Source organism: Ictidomys tridecemlineatus, chromosome 10 (assembly GCF_052094955.1).
Source record: "Ictidomys tridecemlineatus isolate mIctTri1 chromosome 10, mIctTri1.hap1, whole genome shotgun sequence".
NCBI classification, from domain to species: domain Eukaryota; kingdom Metazoa; phylum Chordata; class Mammalia; order Rodentia; family Sciuridae; genus Ictidomys; species Ictidomys tridecemlineatus.
In genome coordinates, this window is record NC_135486.1 from 47046284 (window position 1) to 47063688 (window position 17405).

General features: G+C 44.2%; 1 protein-coding gene across 1 annotated transcript; it reads left to right on the forward strand.

Moving 5' to 3' along the window:
* Positions 1–2187: 2187 nt before the first annotated feature.
* Positions 2188–13642, forward strand: C10H1orf115 (chromosome 10 C1orf115 homolog). Its single transcript, XM_005335859.5, has 2 exons — positions 2188–2567; positions 11325–13642. The coding sequence occupies exons 1-2, from the start codon at positions 2277–2279 to the stop codon at positions 11442–11444; spliced, it is 411 nt and encodes a 136-aa protein (XP_005335916.2). The 5' UTR covers positions 2188–2276; the 3' UTR covers positions 11445–13642.
* The last annotated feature ends 3763 nt before the right edge of the window (positions 13643–17405 follow it).

Sequence of the window (17405 nt, forward strand, 5' to 3'; positions counted from 1 at the left end):
GTGTATTAAGAATTGTAATGCAAAAAAGTACATGTAAAAAGGCATAAATTGGCATGAACATACTTTATATACAGAGATACAAAAAATTGTGCCCTATATGTGTAATAAGAATTGTAACGCATTCCACTGCTGTTGTGTATTTAAAAAAAAAAAGAAAAGAAAAATGCACCAAAAAAAAAAAAGATTTAAGATTATATAAAGTGAGAATTTTTATTACTTCAATGGGAGCAGAAACACTATATGACTGTCTAAATTTCCACTCAGGAGCAAGGGAAACACTGGGCAGGAATAACTTCTAAAAAGACAACAGAAAACAACATATGGATGGATTCTGATTACATCTTGAATCCTGCTCAATCACTGATGATTCCAGTAGGAGAGTTTTAATCTGGAGATTGGTTTTCACTTGTTCTAGGGTTTTGCCTTGTGATAGTTGAACAGTATTTTGTATAGACTAAACACATGTTAGACCCTGCCGTTTCTCTACCTCTGTCTTCATTTGATAAGCAGTCTGGGCATCTCTGAGGTTCATTTTATACAAAGAAAAGGGACTATGAGGGTATCTATTTGTTTAAAAATTAATAGTTGCTTTAGGTAAACTTAAAGATCCACAAATCTACTTTCCCTTGATTTTTAAAATTCAATACCATATTGTTTTAAACTATTTACAAATTAATAATTTCACAATCCCTGTGTGTGTGTGTGTGTGTGTTTTTGAAGGTACCATTTACTTAATTTAATTCTGTTAAACATTTTAAGCCACTTTTACAAACTTAATACTTGATTTTGTCTCCAAGTACTTCAATTATGTAACAAGAGTCTATGTAATTTTTCTAAATACATAAAATTATATATATTTTTATCTTTTACCTTAAATTGAACTATATATATGGAATAGTATTTTACAGAGCTTATGTATATTTAAAATATTAAATATAATTTAAATCATTTATTACTTGTCAATTAAGAAAATCTAAATTAAGTACTTGATTACACATTGTAAATAGGAATCCCCAAACTAATTTTATATTCTAATATGCTAAATTACATAAACATTTCACATACTTATACCAAGATACCCAAATTATTTTTAAATTTATTCCAACTTTAATGTTAAAATATTTATTAAGTTAATGTTATATTTATTTCCATATTCCCCACAATTCAGAGATGTTGGACCACATAAAAAGAAAGGTAAAAGCTGGTAACAAGAGTCTATTGGAGATTGGTTTTCAATTGTTCTACAGGTGGCCAGCACCTGTAGTGCCAGCTATTCCAGAGGTCGAAGCAGGAGGGCAGCTTGAGCCTGGGCAACAGGGGAGAAACTGGTCTCATAAATAAAACAGTGGGGGATGTTACTGGTAATCTTAAAGACTGGAGAGGCTGAGGGAGGGCAATCACAAGTTCGAGGCCAGCCTCAGTAATTCAGGAAAATCCTGTCTTAAAATAAAAAATAAAAAGGGCTGGGGATGTGGCTTAGTGGTAAAACAAAGCACCCCTGGGCTCAATCCTCAATACGAAAACAAAACAAACAAACAAACAACAACAACAAAAAAAAAACCCACAAACCACCACCGAGGGGCTGAGATTCATAGTACACTGACAATGCATATCTCCTAGAGTGATATCCTGAAAATCATGATTTTAAGTTCATTACAAATCCTGTCATACGCACTAGAATCGAGCTTGCCCATCCTGTTGGCTTGCTTCAATTTTTCATGTTGTGTCACTGTGATGAACACTGTGGACACACTGTTTGGTGTTTCTGAATACGTCTTAGAAAAATATGGACTTTCCTGGCACTTGATAAACATTTTCTTATCCCAAAGATTTGTCATCAATATGCATTCCCATTAATATCCTATTATCATCATGACCCTCTCCTCACACCCTTGATAGAGCTGTGGTCTTCATGCATCAGCTCTATCACAATCTTGAATGTAGGTAAATAGAGTCTCCTTGTTTGGGGCTCACTCATTTCGTTGTAAGTACGGTGGAGCGTGTTCTCTACGTGCATTGTCACTGAGCTTTCGCTTATTCTGCACCTGTTTGGGCAACAGGTGGGATGCAGGAGGTCGGGCTCGCCGTGCTAGCCACCTGGACGGGTCAATCCCGGGCGAAATCGCCGTAATCCCGAACCCCATCGCCAGGGGACGCTGTGACCCAAGTCCCCCGCGGGGACCGGGTTGGGGCGGGAGGCGGGTGTGAAGGAGCGGACTGGGAGCAAAGGTTGGCGTCTTCGCTCTTAGACTGTCGTCGGAGGGGCAAGCGACATCATGACGGTGGGAGCCAGGCTCCGAAATAAGGCGGCGAACAGCTTCCCTCTCCGCGGGCCCCTGGGACGAGCGCGGACCCAGAGGGACGAGGACACGGACGCCATCCTGGAGCACCTGGAGTGCGGGGACGAAGCCGCAGAGAGCGAGGCGGGCGGGCGGCGCGCGGGGAACCGCAGCGCCAGGAGGGTGCACCTCGCCGTCCTGCCCGAGCGCTACGAGCCGCTGGAGGAGGCGGCACCGGGCGAGAAGCCCAAGAAAAAGTACCGGCAGAAGCTGAAGAAGTACGGCAAGGTAGGGACCTGAGACTGTCGCTGTCCGCGGGATCGGGGCTGCGGCGCCCCTGCCTGCGCCCCCCACCCCCGCACAAGCACAGCCCGGATGGGCTCTGGCGCTTCTCTCAGCCGGGGGTCTGCAGGGACCAGCTGAGAGCGGGAGTCGGTCGCGATGGTCTGTCGCGACTCAGTTTATCTGGGGTGTCCTGCAACTCGGATCAGCCCCACTCCCTCGCCGGAGGCGAGTGGGGTTACATACTCGATCCTGGCTGGCGCGGGGTTGCGTGGTGCCCACTGCCTTCTACGGGTGGGTGGTGAATAACCTTCTCAAAGGGTTTTGCCCAAACGGGTTCTTATTTTACTTGCGCAGGACAAGAATCAGTTCTGTGTTACAGAGGCACATACTGAAGCTTTGGCGCAGTTAGATGACTTGGAGGAGGTGACCCAGTTGTGAAGTAGGGAGCTCCAGCCAAGTTTATGTTTTCTGGAAACCTCCTCACCATGATATCCCACTAGCTGAGAAATGTTTGGATTATTCTCCTGAAACTCCAGGGTTATTTCCGGGTCCTGGATGCTCAACAAGTTCATAGGCACCTGTAAAGTCTACTTTTGAGACCAACTATGTCTGTTCTCCGAGGCCTTCTGCCATTTGCCTTGGAGTTGAGGGAGAGGTTCAGGAGGAGGAAGGGAAACATGGAGATGGCCCTGAATGACAGTATCCTTCCCAAAGATCAAAGCCCAAAGTCAGTTACCAGGTCCCCTTATTGGAAGCCGCAGAAGCTTGATCTTGATCAAGCTCCCTTGATCTAGACAAGGTCTCCCTTGATCTAGAAAAGAATCACGAACTAACTCATTGTGAACTGGCCAAAGGCCATGTGCTCCACCTGATTTATTGTCCAGATATTTGTGTCCTTTAGTGATCTCTTATCAAACCTGAAGTATTTCAGTCTCCACACAGGGAGCTTAGGTTTATCATTTTCCGAAAGGTATGTCATCAGCTTTGGAAGCAGTACACAAGCAGACAGTGGCTAAATATATATTAATTAAAACTACAAAGTTGGGACTTTGAGTCTGGAGGTTATGCCAGGGTTAATCTTGAGCCCAAAGAATCCAGCATTTGCCTCTTAGCTGGTAGGCTGAGGATATGGAATCCTCAGCTCAGGGGCTAGCACTTGATGTTTTGGGGATACTTACTCTGTTCCAGGCTTTGTGCCTGCACTAGAAATGCAAAATTGAAAACAATGGAGCCCTGCCCTAGAGGACCCACAGCCTCCAAGAGAGACTTGATATAACTGGAGCATTACTGTGGAGCTTCATGGAGCTCAGCGGTTCCTAATGAGAATGAGTAAAATCCAGGCAAGTCTTCCAATCATGGTGAAGTAAACACTGGACATAGAAGGGTTAGTTAAGTTTTCACCAAATAGCAAAGAATTACCAGTTACACCCACGAGTATGGCTATTTGCTTTTTAAAAAAAAAAATGTAAAATGTGAGAATGCAGAGAAATTGGGACCCTTGTACACAGCTGGTGGCAATGTAAAATGGTGCAGCTACTATGGAAAACAATTTGGAGGTTCCTCAGAAAGCTAAAATGGACTTATTCTGTGATCCAGCAATTCCACTCCTAGGTATATAACACAACAACAAAAATTGAAAACAGCTACTCAAATATTTATGCACAAATGTTCATTGAAGCATTATTTCCAAATAGCCAAAAGGTAAAGACAACCAAATGTCCATCATGGATGAATGAATAAAGTGTGGTATGTACATTGAGTGAAATATCATTCAACCATTAAGAGAAATGAAGTGCTAATGTATGCTGCCACATGGATGATGCTCAAACAACATGGTACTAAATGAAATAAGCCAGACCTCAAGGTTACACACGTTTCTTTGATTCCATTTATAAAAAAAAAAAATCCAAAGAAAGAGAACCCAGATTGATGGTTGCCAGGAACTGGGGGAAGGAGTAGAGATAACTGCTTAATGGAGTGTGTGCTTTCCTTTGGGGATGATGACAATATTTTGAAATTAAATAGAAGTAAATGTATTAAGTGCCATTAAATTGTACTACAAGTGGTTAGTTTTATGTTATGTGAATTTTCCCTGAATTTAAAAAAAAAAAGATTTTGACAGAAAAAGAATGTCACCCATGGTGGAAGGAACAGAGAAGTATTCATGCGAAAGCTCTAGAAGGTTACATGCTAGTTCAGTAGATCCAGGAGGCCAAAGGAGATAACATTCCCATGTCAGGATTCAAAAGAGAGACTTTGTCTTCCACTTTCTCAGAGCCCACTGAGAAGGTTCCAGTCTCCAACAAAGAGGAAGAGAACAGCAATCTCTTTTTGCTGAAAAGCTATGAGAACAACTAAGGCTCAGCTAGGAACATAAGAGGTAATTTTTAGCTGCTTTGGTCACTAGGTGACATTTTCTTACTTCGGTCCAGTAGAATAAGGAATGATGTACAAATAGCTCCATATTATTAACAAACACATTTTCTTTCAATTCCTATTCCTGTTAACTTCTCAGATCCCTCACCCTAGCCCCTTCCTGCTTCTATTTAAAGAAAAGTGTTTGCCTTTGTGGAACATGAAAGGGTGGCTCACACTCCCAAGCTGCCCCCCTAGTCCCTCCTAGGGCTAGACCCTAATGCTGAGCTGGTCCAGCCTTCTGGAAGCCTGTGTTCCTGGGACTCTTCTGGAGATTAATGTTCTCAATAGATTTTTAAGTAACGATAATAACATGCATATGGTGCATTTATTGTTGTTCAAATGCTATTTGCTGAGCATTAGAAAGGTAGGAACATACATTTGTTGTGTTCCTCCAGGGTGCCTGTGCCCTGCTTTGTACTTTATATGCAGGACCTCTGAATCCTCTCAGCAACCTTGGAAAGCTGTGATTATCCCTGTTTTGTAGCAAAGGAGGCTGGAGTTTCAGGAAGTTAAGCTATTTGTTCAAGTCCACCATAGCCAGAGAGCAGCAGAGAGAGCTAGGACTTGAGTCTGGCCTGGCCTCTTCTTGTGCAGGATCAGTGGGCATCAGAAGGAGAACTCCTCAGAACTTAGCTTCGCTAACAGCACTTTGTGCCTGGGGGTATAGCTCAGAGGTAGAGCACTTGCCTAATATGTGAGGGATTCAGGGTTTGATCCCTAGCACCATAAACTTAAAATAATAATAATAATAATAATAATACAGGTTGCCTTTCTCAGATACCCTTGGGAACAACAAGGGGGAGGTGTAGGTAAGAAAAGTAATTCTATTTTGTTAATCATGTAGGTAGGAGGTGTTGGAGAAGGGAAATAGAAGCCATTAGAAATAGCCCCTTGTTTTAGGCTGGTGACTTAACTCAGTGGTAGATTACTTGCCTAGTGTGTGTTAGATCCTGGGTTCAATCCCCATCACCACAAAAAGAAAAAAGAAGAAAAGAAAGCAAGCAGAAAAGGTGTACCTGGTTACCTACTGGCGTCAGGCTATGTATGCTCCCCTCTCTGCCTTGGTATCCACATCTGTAGTATGAGATAATAATAGGGTAGTAGTGAGAATAAATTCGTTAATCCACGAAGAAGTCAGAGACTCTACCAGGCTTCTAGCAAGGATTTTGTAACTCTTGACTATTATCATCTAGGAGGGTAGAGGAGAGGTGGCTGTTTTTCGGTTTTTCTTTGTTTTGTTTTGTTTTGTTTTCTTTTCCCTTCTCCTTCTCCTTCTCCTTCTCCTTCCTTCTTTTTATTGTTGTTGTTGTTACCAGGGACGCTTTATCACTGAGCCACATCCCCAACCATTTTTGTTTTTTATTTTGAGACAGGGTTTCACTAAGTTACTTAGTTCTTAAATTGCTGAGCCTGGCCTTGAACTTGTGATCCTCTTGCCTCATCCTCTTGAGTTGCTGGGATGTGCACCCAGCTCCTTATGGGTTTTTAAGTAAGTTCTAACTCAGAATAAAATCACTGACTACCAACCAGAGGCTAAGATCCTGACTTCATTTCACAACTGAATACTTGATCTTTGTGCTCAGAGAAAGTGATCTTTGAGGATAGATGGTTTCCTTTTTTTAAATATATATATTTAGTTTTAGGTGGACACAATATGTTTATTTTATGTGGTGTTGAGGATCCAATCCAGCGCCCCACACACGCCAGGGGAGCCACATCTCCAGCCCAGATGGTTTCCTTTTTGAAACTGAATGGGCCTCACTAGGGATCAATTGAATCCGAATGAGCCTGCAGAAAGCCCTCCTACCTGTATTAGTTTCCTATGGCTGCTGTAACAAATTGCCACAGGCTTCATGGCTTAATACCAAACAAATTTATTCTCCTACACTTCTGGAGGCTAGAATCTCAACTTAGTCTTGCAGAACTAAAATCATCAGGGCTGCTTCCTTCTCTCCAGGAGAGAATTCATTTCTTTGCCCTTTGCAGCTTCCAGAAGTCACCTTCTTCCATCTGCCAAGTGGGTAGTGTAAACTCTTCAAGTCTCTCTCTGTCCCTCTGCTTCCATCATTACATCGCCTTCTGTCTGAGTCCTCCTACGTCTCTCTTTATAAGGACAGTCACCTGGGCTGGGAATGTGGCTCAGTGGTAGCAGACTTGCCTAGCATGTATGAGGCTCTGGTTTCCATATACAGCACAAAAATGAGATTCACCTGGATAATCTAGGATAACCTCCCCATCTCAAGATCATTTCTGGAAAAAAAAATCTCTTTTGCCATGTAAGTTAATAGAGTCATATATACTTGTTCTGAGAATTAAGACATGGGGGCCATTATTCAGCCTGGCACACAAAGGCTCCCTCAGTGCCCTTCTGAGAGATTAATTTTACTCAAATCAAAGACTCTCATCTGGGCACAGTTGGGCATTCTTGCAATCCTAGCTGTTTAGGAGGCTGAGGCAGGAGGATCCTCAGCAAATTAACAAGGCCCTAAGCACTCAGTGAGACCTTGTCTCTAAATAGAATACAGAAAAGGGCTGGGGATGTGGCTCAGTGGTTAAGTGCCTCTGAGTTCAATCCCCAGTACAAAAAAAAAAAGAAAAAAAAATCCCAAGCCTGTTCCCTGAATGACATTAAAATGGAAATTGATACTTTATATTTTTTTGCATTATATTTCTCAATTCTTTGTTTTGACAATGTTCCAGTTAATGAACTAATTTAGTAGATTCCCCTCCCCCGCCATATTGCAAAGATGAAGCTATAAAGCAATTTAAAAATATATCAGGTTAAGGAAAATGAATACCAAAATACCAAAATGAATACAAATACCAAAAATGTCAAGTTTAAGGCAGGCAATTGTGATACTCTGGCATTGTATATAAAGGATCACTCGATTATTACTCTTTCTCCCAGAAAACATGGTTTTGGTTGTTGTTTCAAACATATAAGTAAAATTCTCCAATTCTCATCATCACACACTTATAGAGATGTATCTTTTAGCAACATGATACACACACACACACACACGTACATACACGTGCTCACGTGCACACCAGTGTCTCACTGGGAAATTAATGAGGCAGTGTCCCAGCAAGCAGTGTCTAGAGAGGACAGAGATGCACCCAGATTTCCCAAAGCTCCTCTTGTAACCAGAGAGGTACCAAAGGAGACACCTGGGATCTTTCTGCATGCTGGGGGTGCCTTGATGGGTGTAAGAGAATTTTTGCCCTCACTCTGTTATTGTGGGGGAATTTGACATTTAATTAGCAGAAAGCTCAAGTAAGCCAGAAATCCTAGGAAATTATACTCTTAAGAAACTTTCCCGAAAAGAGCAAAATATCTTAGATGGACATATCATGTCATTGACACACATCTAAATTCCTATGTAATAATAAGAAGGAAATGTTGGGCTGGGGATGTGGCTCAAGCGGTAGCGCGCTCGCCTGGCATACGTGCGGCCCGGGTTCGATCCTCAGCACCACATACAAACAAAGATGTTGTGTCCATCGAGAACTAAAACAAAATAAATAAATATTAAAAATTCTCTCTCTCTCTCTCCCCTCTCTCACTCTCTCTTTAAAAAAAAAAAAAAAGAAGGAAATGTTATTTTACAGTTATACTAGCTGACACTGTGGGCACCCAGGCTGCTGGAGCTTATGTCAGGCACAATTCTAAGTGCTCTCCTTTATGGGCAAGCTCAGGGGTAGAGCATTTGCCCAGCGTGCTCTAGGCACTGGGTCCCATCCCCAGCACCATCAAAACATAACAAACAAGCAAACAAAAAAAAAACCCCAAAACTACATACTTTCCTTGAATAAGCTCATTTAATCTTCTTAAGAAACTAACGATCATGGCATTTGCAGGGAAATGGATGGCATTAGAGCAGATTATGCTCAGTGAAGTTAGCCAATCCCCCCAAAACAAATCTTCTCTAAAGGGGGTGACTCCAAATGGGATAGGGAGGAAGAGCATGAGAAGAAGATTACCTCTACATAGGGAAGAGGGGTGGGATTGAAAGGGAGGGAGAAGGGGAAATGCATGGATGGTGGAAGGAGACCCTCATTGTTGTACAAAATACATGTATGAAGATGTGAGGAAAAAAAAGAATAGTATTACTCTAGATTAGGTAGAGAGAAATGATGGGAGGGGAGGGTTGGGGTTGGGGAGATAGGAAGGATAGTAGAATGAAACAGACATTATTATTACTGTGTGTATATATGTGACTGCATGAGCAATGTGATTCTGCAACCTGTACACTCAGAAAAATGAGATATTATATCCCATCTGGTTCAAATGTATGATATGTCAAGGTCTTTGTACTGTCATGTGTAACTAATTAAAACAAATTAAAAAAATAAATAAAATAAAAGAAGCTAATGAGGTAGTTGCTATATATTTCCATTGTAAAAAAAACGAGGAAGCTGAGAGCAAGGAAGGTTAAGTAAACAATGGGGCAGCCATTCACTACCAGGCAGTGGGCAGTTAACTATACATACGGCCTCCATTACAGAAGTATGTTAGGGAGTGGCTAAGGGAATGGGTTCTGAGTTATTATTTCTGTGGCATCAAACTTCTAGTCTGCCTCTTACCATCTGGATAAATTTAACTCTGCTGTACTTTCTTCTTGTTGAAGCCCAATAGCCAAAGGCCATCAGGGACATGCCAGTAGCCCAAGTTAGGTTTATTTGGTGCAAGGAAAGAGAGTATATGTCAAAGGGATTGTAGGATCTCAACAAGGGGGGATCTCCAGTCGAGTTGAATATCTGAGCTAAAAAGGTATCCGCATCCTGGAGATACTTAAAGTCCTAGGAATGGATGACACAACCTAAGTAATGATTGTAGGCATGGGGGGCAGAGAGAGGGAAAGGGGGACCCAGGTCTGGGTCCTGAAGTCCTTTAACATTTTAATCTTTTGTCAGAGGGATAAGTAGGTCCCTGAGAAGCAGAGGACAACTGAGAGAACATGGTCAATGGGGGCCAAATGATTATTTTACAAAGCATGTCAGAAGCTGCTGAGAGGGCAGGGAAGGGAAAGGCAGAAAGTTATCTATTGGATCAGGTAACAGGGAGATTGGAGATGGCCAAGCAACCCCCGAATAGGTGGGGGCAGGAGCCAGAGTAAGAGGGAATAGAGAGTGCAGAGCGGTGACCTTATGTGGATGTGTCTTTCAGTTGGTTTGGCTTGAAGGACAGCAAAGACCTGGGGCAGGCTGTGTAGCACCTGAGCATCAGTGTAAGGTACTGGGAATGATCGGACAGAGAAAGGAAGGGTGATGCTGGACAAGGAAAAGCCAAAGGCATGATGGGAGAGGGGACGACAGCAAGTGTCAAGGGAATGACCCTGCCAGAAGAGAGCTATTGTCTCTGTGTCACACAGGCTAGAGAGGTACAAGTAGGGTACCATGGGCAGGTACAAGTAGGTTTATAGAGAGTGGTGGGAAGGTGAACAAGTTCCCTGACAATGTCTCATCTTTGCAGTGAAAGAAATGGAATCATCTAATGTATGGAGGTTGCTGAGGGTAAGGAGACTTGACAGGAAGATGTAGGACAGAAGAGGAAAGACAGCCTACCAGATTGGTATGGTGGGGTTGATCAGTCAGCTTTGGAAGTCAGAGCGAACTTTGTGATCAGGATCAGGAATTTTAAGTGAAACCAGTCAGTGGGGTTATTGTAGTTGGGAAAGTCAAAGGGCTGAGAGACAAGGTGTGTGAGATAAGGTCCAGGTCAGCTTCATGGACCCTGACATCACCAAGAATGATGACACAATTTGGTGGTGAAGAGAGAATGACTAAGGACAACAGTGCAATAAATGTTAGCCCTTGAGTTGTTAATTTTTCTGTTGCAATTCTATTTTAATCCCTTGGGTGTCCCTTGGCCAGCCCCAGCAGAGAGGGAGAGAGAAGATTCCAAGAAAGCATTTTTCCAGTTTTTGCCCTCAAGAAGCATAGGATTGTTTAGGAGACACAAGACTTTTATGCGTGCAGTATTTGGATAATGTCACAAAAGGGATAAATATGTGGGGTAGAGAGGCTGGGCTTTCAGACAAGGCTCATGAAGGAGAACTTGACCCAGTCTACAGATGCTCCAATAAATTTTAGCTGGAACATAGAAGAGGAGTGGGGTTTTAGTTTGTTGTGCTTGCAAAGATGGTGCTTGTTTTGAGGCCCCACAAGTTCCAATGTTGGGTTGGGCACTGGACACCAGCAATATGGAAGCATGGCAACTTGCTAATTTGCCCTGGGAGACTGAGGATAAATGATTCTTTCTGTATGTCACCATGGCTCATGCTGGAATTAAAAAGTGGTCTAACCTAACCCTTTGCTTTTCTCTTTTGTTCCTTAAAACAGAATGTCGGGAAGGTCATCACCAAAGGATGTCGCTACATAGTCATCGGCCTGCAAGGATTTGCAGCGGCCTACTCTGCCCCTTTTGGAGTAGCCACCAGTGTGGTATCCTTTGTGCGTTAACAAGAGCCACCGGCGCAGGCACCACAAGAAGGAATAGAAGCCTCTGCTCCCGGAACAGTGCAAACCCAGGAGCATTTCAGACTTGAACTCACAGAAAAACTTAGAAGGGAAAAAAAAAATGTCTTTCTTTGTTGAATTGGAAGAATGTTCTGATGGTGCCATCCCTGGCCAACTGCTGAGCTTTTCACATCTCTTGGACACGGGTGGATCCGGTAGTCAATCCTGCAGAGAATTAGGCCAGGTTAAGTTTGGGGATTAGAGTTAGTTTGCATTGTATAAAGGTGAGAGCTTCACGGGAAGGTGACAGGGACAAGGATGGAGACAGACACTTGACAGATATGAGCAGATGATAATTTTGAGCAGGAAAAACATGTTGACCTGGGATCAGAGGGTTTTCTAGATTCTCCTGCAGAGGTTCTGGCTGACAGAACCTTTTACAGCCTTAGGCTGCCTCATTTCTGCTGGCAGCAAAGGAGCTGTTTATTTCCAAAGTCATTCTGCCCCATCTCTTTCCTCTACCAGTCTGTCACCAGGAGTTTAATTACAGTCTTGAAGAAGGAAGAAAGGGGGGGAGGGGGAAGTCTCTTTAAATTCTATGATGCTTTGAAAACTGTGTACACAGTTGTGTCACGACTGTTTAAAGTAGATAAAAGCACGTCACTTTTACCCATCTCTGCACAGATGAGCAACTGGCATTGAGGAAAGGGCAGTTTGGACACAGGCTGGGTGGCCGGGACAGCTGGTTTGAGGGACTGCACCTGGTTCATCCCAGACCAGCTTAGCCACATGTTTGGAGCTGGCCAGATCCTCCTGCAACTGTGTGGCTGGCTCATCCTAGGCCTCCTAGCTGCGTCAGGTCCCTCCTGACAGCTACTCAGCTGCTCCTCTATGCCAGGCCAATGAAGGGTGCTTTGTCCTGAACACAGGGGAGGAGGAAAAGAGAGAGGGAGACACAAAACCTGGGAATGAAAGTGTAGATTAAATGAAGAAACCATTAAGTAGGAGACAGGGGTGAAGGAAGTAGAAACAGGGTGAGAAGGATATTGGAAGAGACCGCTGGAAGTCAGGAGTCAGGTCTGGGTGCTCAGTGGTGGGGAATCTCAAAAGGGCAGAGCCTTTGGCGCTAAGTAGGAACAAAGGAAAGCTGGGTGGTGAAGGGTGCCATGGTGGCGTTTAAAACCCGTCTGGGGCCAGTGGTGTGGGTTTGCTTGTAGAAATGTCCGGAACTGTTCTGCTCTGTCTGCAAGATCAGTGGCAACCCATTACCCCAGGAGGTTTCCCAGGGCATAACAGGGAGGCCTTCACACTCTTGCCTCACGCATCCAGCCCAACCAGGAGGCACTGAGAGGTGGAGAACACAGGAAGACAAGACAGGTGGACAGAAAAAGGCATGGGTGGAAGAGAAAGTGGTCGCTATAAGGCTGGACTCGGCTTCTCTTTCTAGAGGCTCATGTTGAAGATACACAAGGGCCCAGTGAACATTTGAGAGGAAAAGAGTAAACAGTCTTGTTTTAGCCCAAATGGTGAAAGTTGATAATGGCATATTTTCACATGTGAGATTATGATAGCTTGTCTGGCTATCACTGGCATGGGAGAAAAGGAGAGACAGACCCAGGTAGAGGAAAACGCGGTGGCTGAAGGAAAGACAGTCAGGACCTGTGAGGGTTTCTGGTCACAGGAAGTGAAGGCAGGAGAATGGGAAGTGTGCTTCAAAGAAGGGACCAGGGCTGCTGGGGCCTTTTCTTGCCTGACAAGTCTGTCCAAGGAAGAGCTCCTCCTCAACCCCCAAATTGGAAAAAACTGCAAGGTCAAGCGTATCTGGCCCTAGTTAAGAATTAACTCAGGAATGTCAAAAGTCGAAAGCTCACAGGGATTGACCTGGGAGTCAAGTTCAAGTATGCAGAGATGGACTTCAAACCCTCTCCCAGCTTGTGTGGTCATTTCCCCTCTGGTGGGCAGGGCTCCGGGATGTTCTCATAATCAGTTCTTTGAATTTAAGAATTTGCATCATGTTGCAAATTACTCTTTTGTCTTTTCTTTCTCAATTTTTTTTTTTTTTTTTTTTTTTAGTATCTGGGGCCACACCCTACTGAGAATTAAATTTTAGAGCTTTCTCTTTACTGGCTCAACCAAGAGGCTTCTTTTGTATCCCTTTCTTGCCCTGTGATGAAAATAAAAATCCCAGCTTGTTTATTGTTTGTGTGTGTGAAGGTTGGTTTCTCCCTCGATTTTTTCCTTGCCGGAGGGAGATTCTTGGAGCTCCTGCCAAGCCTGAGAATTGGTACAGCAGGTGATGGTCAGTGGCAGAGATATCCTTGGGGAACTCAGTAGGAATCTACAGCTGTTCTCCAAGAGGCCAATGGAAGGAGAAGCTCTGAATCACCAGGGTATCAAAAGGATCCATTCCCTTGAAGTCTAGCAGAACAGACCCTAGGCTAACAGAAGCCTTAGCCCATGTGTCTGTTAAGACTGAAAATTTTCAGAATCTCTGATTTGGATTTGGAGAATCCAATGTAGGGCCTGGGAGGCTGCATTTTCTATAAGCAGCTGAGATCATGGAGAATGCTCTAGCACAGCTGTCCTCTGCCTCACCTGAGAAATGGTGGCCCCCAGTTGCACATGCCAGAGGATCTTCAAGGCCCGAGGCTGGGTGCCAGCACCTTGCTGGGCATATGTGACATGCCTGCTCACTGAATCTTCACAAAACCATGAGAAAGGACTTGGTGGCGGGGAAGGTAAAAAGGAGAAGAGTGGCCCTGGGTGGCCATGAGATTTTGTACCTGAACAGGTTTGGGGTAATGGGGTCCCCACCTGCTGTAGGCTTAAAGCCAAAACAGAGGCAAGGTACCAATATCTTCAGCTACCATGGAGTCACCCTGATGCCCCTGAACAGCCCTGTGTCTGGTCAGAGAGCCCCAACTGGCATTTGTAACCAAGAAGCTCTCAGAAGGAGGACTTGAACCTCCTCTATGCCATCCAGAAGTCCCTGGGACAGGTGATCACAGTGTTTGACTTAGTGACTGATGTTAGGGGGTTTGTACCCGTCATGTCTTTTTTGGACTCCTGATTCTGCAGAAGCACAGAGAAATGAAGTTAATTCAGAGTGTTGGGAACATATAAGTTAACCCTGAGTTCAATCCCCAGTACCCCGCCCTGGCAAATAAGGGGGAGAGTGGAGGCGCATACTTAGCATCCCTGTAAGGCTGCATTTGAGGGGCTCCATAGTTTTGCCAAAAGGCCAGATGGTTCCTGAATTAAAAAAAATAAAATAAAATTCTAACTCCCTTGACCATTCATAGGGAAATGTGGGAAAATAATACTTTTTTTTTTTTCTTCCAGAAGCAAGGTTGTTTTTGAGCCAAAGCACTCTGCTGAACATCATAGCCAAGGGGAAAAGGAGATCTCTTTAGATCTTCTAAGTGGCTCAGTGCCAGAGCCTGGTGGGAGCCCAGCCCTGCAGGGGCACGGGGGTGTGGTGGGGGGGTGGGGGGGCGGGGGGGTGAGGGGGCGGGAGGGCGGGGGGTGGGGGTGGGGCTGGGAGGAGCAGGGCACAGGAGAACAAAGGCTTGATGGCTGGATGCCTGGGCCACATCTGCACCCCTGGGGTGCTTCATGCTTTCCAAACTTCAGCTGTGTCTAGAGACACAAATGAGATCAGAATTCAGCACCTTAAGGACTGGCTTTGCTTTTTAAAAAGGGTGTTTTTCAGGTGATCCCTCTTGTGTAAACCTGGTGAGAAGGCTCTAAACAAATGCATCTGGTTCAAACCAGACATAAAAATCAGAGCCAAAGAACTGGAAAGAAATAGGACTAAAGGGTTCATGTTTCCTTCCCTGTCCCTGCAAATCCAGGGTAAATCACCTCTAACCCGCGCTTGCTTTCTTCACTCATAATCAAGAGTGGTTTTGTTTTTAGCTTGCGTATGAGAAATATTTGGAATTGCTTACAAAAGATAAAGAGTGGTGAAATGACCTTTTTTTTTTTTTTTTTTTTTTTGGTGTAGGCATCTATGGGAGAAACATGTTTACAAGTTTATCTTTTTGAATTCTTTCAAGAGTGAAGAGAACATTTGAAGCCAACCTGGGCAACTTAGTCAGACACTGTCTCAAGAATAAAAAAATAAAGAAGGGACAGGGATGTCACTTAGTGACAGAGTGCCATGGGGTTCAATCTCCAGTACTGTGAAATAATAAAAACTATAGCAATAAAGCAGAAACAAACAAACAAAAAAAAAAGAAAGAAAAGAGAGAAAAGAAAAATAAGTAAACATATGTCAATTGTGAACTTTCTTTGTAGCTCTCATTCTTCCATCCAAAACTAGACTTGAATTTGTCTCTCCATCTTTCTGTATTTGTAAATCAGTGAGTCATTTATAGAATCCCAAAAGCTCCTTATCCCATCTACTTCCCCTGGTCTCAGAACTGGGGCTTGTGGGATTGGAGGTAAGAAACTAACTTGCATTCAATATCTGGTAGGTATGTGAGGCAGTGTGTTAGAATATTTTATTTAATTCTCCTCTCATTTTCATTAACATCATTGATTTCCCAGGTTTTAAAGATGTGGAAACTGAGCTTAGGGAAGTTGCAGGGTAGTCAATTGCAAGGCCATGGTCAGGGGATGCTGAAACCAGACCGAAGGCTGTGCTCTTTCTGTCAGCTTCAGCTGCCTCTTATTTCTACTCCTTCTCAGGCTCTTGATACCTTGAGTGACCACAAGGAAAAGAGAAGCTTTACATGTAATCCCATCCAACCCATATTCTTTTTCTTTTGGTACTGGGGATTGAATTCAGGGGCACTTGACCACTGAGCCACATCCCCAGCCCTATTTTGTATTTTATTTAGAGACAGGGTCTCACTGAGTTGCTTAACACCTTGTTTTTGCTGATGCTGTGTTTGAACTTGTGAGCCTCCTGCCTCAGCCTCCCCAGCCACTGGGATTATAGCCAACCCACATTCTTAGAGGACTCCAAGAAAGAGTGGAGGTGTTGTCCAGCCCACTACCTTCTGGATTTTGGAGATGCTGGGATGGCTCAACTGCTGATTTGCCACAGTCAAGGCACATAAGGGAGGACACAGGGCTGGCCAGGGAGGGGATGTGTGACCCTGAATGAGCGGTGTTGCATTTATTTTGCAATGTCTCCATGCCTCGCCTATTTCTAGAGCTGCAGTTACTGTTCCCACTGACTAGTCATTTTGTTTCCATTGTCCACCCCAGGATCCTGGGGCCACATGCCAAAGCCCCAGGGGCTGCAAAAGCCACCCCCCACCCCCCCACCCCCGCATAATAGGAACAGTATTGGCATCAGAAAAAAAAAAACCTGGCTTCTGATCTTCTAATTATGTGACCTTGGACAAATTCCTTAGCTTCTTCGAATTTCAGGGTTTGTTTTTGATTCCTTTGTGAAGTAGAGCAAATGGTATCTCCTCCAGAGCCTTATCTGTTAAGGTTAAATATGAAGTTCACTAAGACCCTGGTAGGTAGGATACTAAGTGTCCTCCTTCTGCAGCTGCTCTTCTCCCACAGCCCCCTCTTCATTTGTCCCTGACTGGTGGGAAAAGGAAGAAGGCCTGAGGCTCAGGGGTGAGCCAGACTGGAGAGACCCCACCAAGGTGGGGAGGAAAGAGACAACCTGCCTGTCCATCCACCAGTGAGCGGTTTTTCTCTTTCCAGGTTCACGATCTGGATTAGAGGCTGCTTTCCCATTGCTGGTTGGAGCGGCAGGGGTGTGGGGCTGAGGACTCAGGAGCTTGAGGAGCAGGATCAAGGGCTGGGGTGAAGGTTGGAGATGAACGACTTACTTGAGGAGCAGGAGAGAGTCTGTCTGTGGGTTTTGGTTTCTGCTAGCCGCCCCAAGAAGGACTCCACCCTGAACTCATTCCAGTTTGCCCTTAGCCTTGTTTCTGTACACCCAAACTGCCTTATCTATAACACGGTGTTATGGTTTAGGTTATAAGCTCTCCC

What these genes read in the sequence shown, in the direction of transcription:
- C10H1orf115 (XM_005335859.5), top strand. Translation starts at nt 2,277, where the DNA reads ATGACGGTGGGAGCCAGGCTCCGAAATAAGGCGGCGAACAGCTTCCCT. An exon ending in AGCTGAAGAAGTACGGCAAG is followed by an intron (nt 2,568 to 11,324) that starts GTAGGGACCTGA and finishes TCCTTAAAACAG; the next exon opens with AATGTCGGGAAGGTCATCAC.